The sequence below is a fragment of the Eleutherodactylus coqui genome, chromosome 10, assembly GCF_035609145.1.
Source record: "Eleutherodactylus coqui strain aEleCoq1 chromosome 10, aEleCoq1.hap1, whole genome shotgun sequence".
Classification (NCBI taxonomy): domain Eukaryota; kingdom Metazoa; phylum Chordata; class Amphibia; order Anura; family Eleutherodactylidae; genus Eleutherodactylus; species Eleutherodactylus coqui.
In genome coordinates, this window is record NC_089846.1 from 142,267,548 (window position 1) to 142,271,921 (window position 4,374).

General features: G+C 50.5%; 1 protein-coding gene across 1 annotated transcript; it reads left to right on the plus strand.

Moving 5' to 3' along the window:
* The first annotated feature begins 1,903 nt into the window (after positions 1-1,903).
* LOC136581167 (adhesive plaque matrix protein-like) lies at positions 1,904-3,880 on the plus strand. Its single transcript, XM_066582148.1, has one exon. The coding sequence runs from the start codon at positions 1,904-1,906 to the stop codon at positions 3,878-3,880; it is 1,977 nt and encodes a 658-aa protein (XP_066438245.1).
* Positions 3,881-4,374: the final 494 nt, after the last annotated feature.

Here is a 4,374-nt window from a genome sequence, read left to right on the forward strand (position 1 = left end):
CTTGCAAACTTTATGACATTACTTTTAAAACAAGCATCACACCTGCTGTCTTGTGTAGTAAAATTTTGTGTTGCTTTCCAGCTGTTCCTTGGAGAAGGTCCGAGCTTGAGTGTTGTCTTCACCTGGCAGAACTTCTCCTTGTAAAATGTAGGACGTTGCTTTTAAAACAAGCGTCACAGTCGCTATCTTCGTGGGCACAATGTCTGATCTGGGAGACCCTATATGGGCCTCCTTTTGTTATCAATGACACTCATGTGCTACGATTGATCCCTACACCATTTTACACTATTTTGACCAATCTTTGGGAGGAACACAATTTTCCCCAGCTTTGTGGCTGTATTCCCATGCAATTTGGAGGGCTTGGGCTGCATTGGGGACCTTCTGGAGGAGAAATTAGTGAACCCAATTTTTTTCTCCCATTGACTTTAATTGGAGTCAAAATCAACCATCCTGATTCACAATTATTTTCGTGAAATCGGCCCGATATCGACACCAACCGATTACTCCACCAATCACTAATGATAGGCCATCCATATCACAGTGACGGCATATCCCTTTAACGATGGCTATGTTTGCTATTCTCACAATAGATGAGAGATCCATCCTAATTATTACTAATCCAATTACCACAAATCCTCCCTCAATAGTACTTCTCTGCGGCTCTGACATCGGCAGCTGTGACACAGCGCTTGCATCTCGTCCTCCTCTGTCACTGCTTCCACAATATGCTACAATGCGCCATTCTGTTCTGGGATTGAATGAAAACACATCTTAAGACTAATATGTAAAAGGATACGTCAGCAGCACACTTTAAGTACCCATAAGGGATGGACTAGATATGCAAAGCCACCTGAAAGATCCTGATCCGGTCAGATCTGTAGGTTCCAAGATGAAGTAAACATGATGGCACCATAAACGGTGCTATTTCAAAGAAGGTGTAACCATTTGTGCAAGAAATAAAGGGAAAACCTTCTTTGAAATAGCACCGTTTATGGTGCCATCATATTTACTTCACATCTTAAGACTGTCATATTGTATCCTTATGGCACTGAGCTGCTCATCCCTATTGGTCTCACAATGTCTCCCAAATTCCGGGTTGCTGCTAGATAACAGCTGGAGTGCCACAGTGTCACCTGAACAGCTAGAAGACCTCAATAACAAACACAGTGTTACCCTAACAACTACAGTGCCACTCTAACGGGCATAGTCCTCTAATGAGTACAGTGCCTCCATGACAGCTTCAGTTTACAAATAACTACAGAACTCCCATAGCAATCGCCATGCCACCATAAGAGTCATAGTTCCCAAATAACTACAGTGCCCCTACAGAAACCACTGTGCCCTCACAACCACAATGCCCACATAACAGCTACAAAGCCACCATGACAGCAAGAGTACCCAAATAACTACAGTACTCCATAACAATTACATTGCCTAATTAAAAGCTGCAGTGCCACCATAACGACCAAAGTGTTGCCATAACAGCTATGCCTCCCCCCCCCATACTACTGCTACAGTTCTCAAATATCTAGAGTGCCCCACTAAAAACACAGTGCCAGGACAACAACCACAGTGCACCCATGTCGGAGCCACAGTGCGCAGATAACAATTATGACGTCCATATAATAATAACCATTGTCCCCATTACAGCTACAGTTGTAGGCGGCAGATGCTTGTGCAGCCTAGCAGCTTGGCCCCCACATCTTTTCAGGGGCCCCCATACCAGAATGCCAACAGGGCCCTCCTGTCACGCCCTACCTCCTAGCCCATCCACCTTCTACCCCCCCCCCCCCACCCTCCTCTTACAGATCTCTACGTGTTTTAGTCAAGGTGGAAAAAGATCAAACAATAGATAAAGTTATTTTATTAGATAAGTGGTCCTAAACTACAAAGTGAGTTCTCCATGAGTCGTCCCATCACATCGTCCCGTCACATCGTCCCATCCCATCGTCCCATCCCATCGTCCTTCCCATCATCCCATCCCATCATCCCATCGCATCGTCCATCACATCGTCCCATCCCATCGTCCCATCCCATCGTCCCATCACATCGTCCCATCCCATCGTCCCATCCCATCATCCCATCACATCGTCCCATCTCATCGTCCCATCCCATCGTCCCATCCCATCGTCCATCCCATCGTCCCATCACATCGTCCCATCCCATCATCCCATCCCATCGTCCCATCCCATCGTCCCATCACATCGTCCCATCCCATCGTCCCATCACATCGTCCCATCCCATCGTCCCATCACATCGTCCATCACATCGTCCCATCCCATCGTCCCATCCCATCGTCCCATCCCATCGTCCCATCCCATCGTCCATCACATCGTCCATCCCATCGTCCCATCCCATCGTTCCATCCCATCGTCCCATCCCATCGTCCCATCCCACCGTCCCATCCCATCGTCCCATCCCATCGTCCCATCCCATCGTCCCATCCCATCGTCCCATCCCATCGTCCCATCCCATCGTCCCATCCCATCGTCCATCCCATCGTCCATCCCATCGTCCCATCCCATCGTCCCATCCCATCGTCCCATCCCATCGTCCATCACATCGCCCCATCCCATCGTCCCATCACATCGTCCCGTCACATCGTCCCATCCCATCATCCCATCCCATCGTCCTTCCCATCATCCCATCCCATCATCCCATCACATCGTCCATCACATCGTCCATCCCATCGTCCCATCACATCGTCCCATCCCATCGTCCAATCCCATCGTCCCATCCCATCGTCCATCACATCGCCCCATCCCATCGTCCATCCCATCGTCCATCCCATCGTCCCATCACATCGTCCATCCCATCGTCCCATCCCATTGTCCCATCACATCGTCCCATCCCATCGTCCCATCCCATCGTCCCATCCCATCGTCCCATCACATCGTCCCATCCCATCGCCCCATCCCATCGTCCCATCACATCGTCCCATCCCATCGTCCCATCCCATCGTCCCATCCCATCATCCCATCACATCGTCCCATCCCATCGTCCCATCCCATCGTCCCATCCCATCGTCCCATCCCATCGTCTCATCACATCGTCCATCCCATCGTCCCATCACATCGTCCCATCCCATCGTCCCATCACATCGTCCCATCACATCGTCCCATCCCATCGTCTCATCACATCGTCCCATCCCATCGTCCCATCACATCGTCCATCACATCGTCCCATCCCATCGTCCCATCCCATCGTCCATCACATCGTCCATCCCATCGTCCCATCCCATCGTTCCATCCCATCGTCCCATCCCATCGTCCCATCCCACTGTCCCATCCCACCGTCCCATCACATCGTCCCATCCCATCGTCCCATCCCATCGTCCCATCACATCGTCCCATCCCATCGTCCCATCCCATCGTCCATCACATCGTCCGTCCCATCCCATCGTCCCATCCCATCGTCCCATCCCATCGTTCATCACATCGTCCATCCCATCGTCCCATCACATCGTCCATCCCATCGTCCCATCCCATCGTCCCATCCCATCGTCCCATCCCATCGTCCATCACATCGCCCCATCCCATCGTCCCATCCCATCGTCCCATCCCATCGTCCATCACATCGTCCATCCCATCGTCCCATCCCATCGTCCCATCCCATCGTCCATCCCATCGTCCCATCACATCGTCCATCCCATCGTCCCATCCCATCGTCCCATCCCATCGTCCCATCCCATCGTCCCATCCCATCGTCCATCACATCGTCCATCCCATCGTCCCATCCCATCGTCCCATCCCATCGTCCATCACATCGTCCATCCCATCGTCCCATCACATCGTCCATCCCATCGTCCCATCCCATCATCCCGTCACTTACTCAGCTTTTTGTGAGCTTTCATTTCATCAAATTGATTGCTGATATCTGAGAACTCATTTCCTATGGCCGTAATGCTGACTTGTTCAGCCTTCCTCCTCTGCTGTGTTTTTAATGGATTCGCGAGTCTACTCCAGGACCTTTGTGAAGATACTGCAGTGACTGGTCGGGTGCAAGGAGCCGGAGAGCCAGACAGACGTTTACAGATATCCCCTGAGGGTGGAACAATTGTGACCAGCTTGGAGTCGGAGCCATGGGAGCTTGTACACTCAACACTGCTTCATCCTCTTTATGTCTGCAGTCTCTTCGAATGGATCTCCAGTCCCGTCTCTCCTGCACCTCTTTTCACTGACTAAACTATGTAAAAATAGGAGTTTTCTCGAAACCGATTGAAAACATACATAACATACAAGAACATCGAGACATGAACAACAAAAGCTGGCATCAGTTTGAAAACGAAGAGAAAACCACCATAAAGACAGATAAGTGAACCGAGGCTACTGACCAGTACTAAGGTTTAATCAATGCCTTCACACCAAACACTCC

Bases quoted from the DNA above. Each gene is read 5' to 3' on its own strand.
- LOC136581167 (XM_066582148.1), top strand. From the start codon at position 1,904: ATGAGTCGTCCCATCACATCGTCCCGTCACATCGTCCCATCCCATCGT.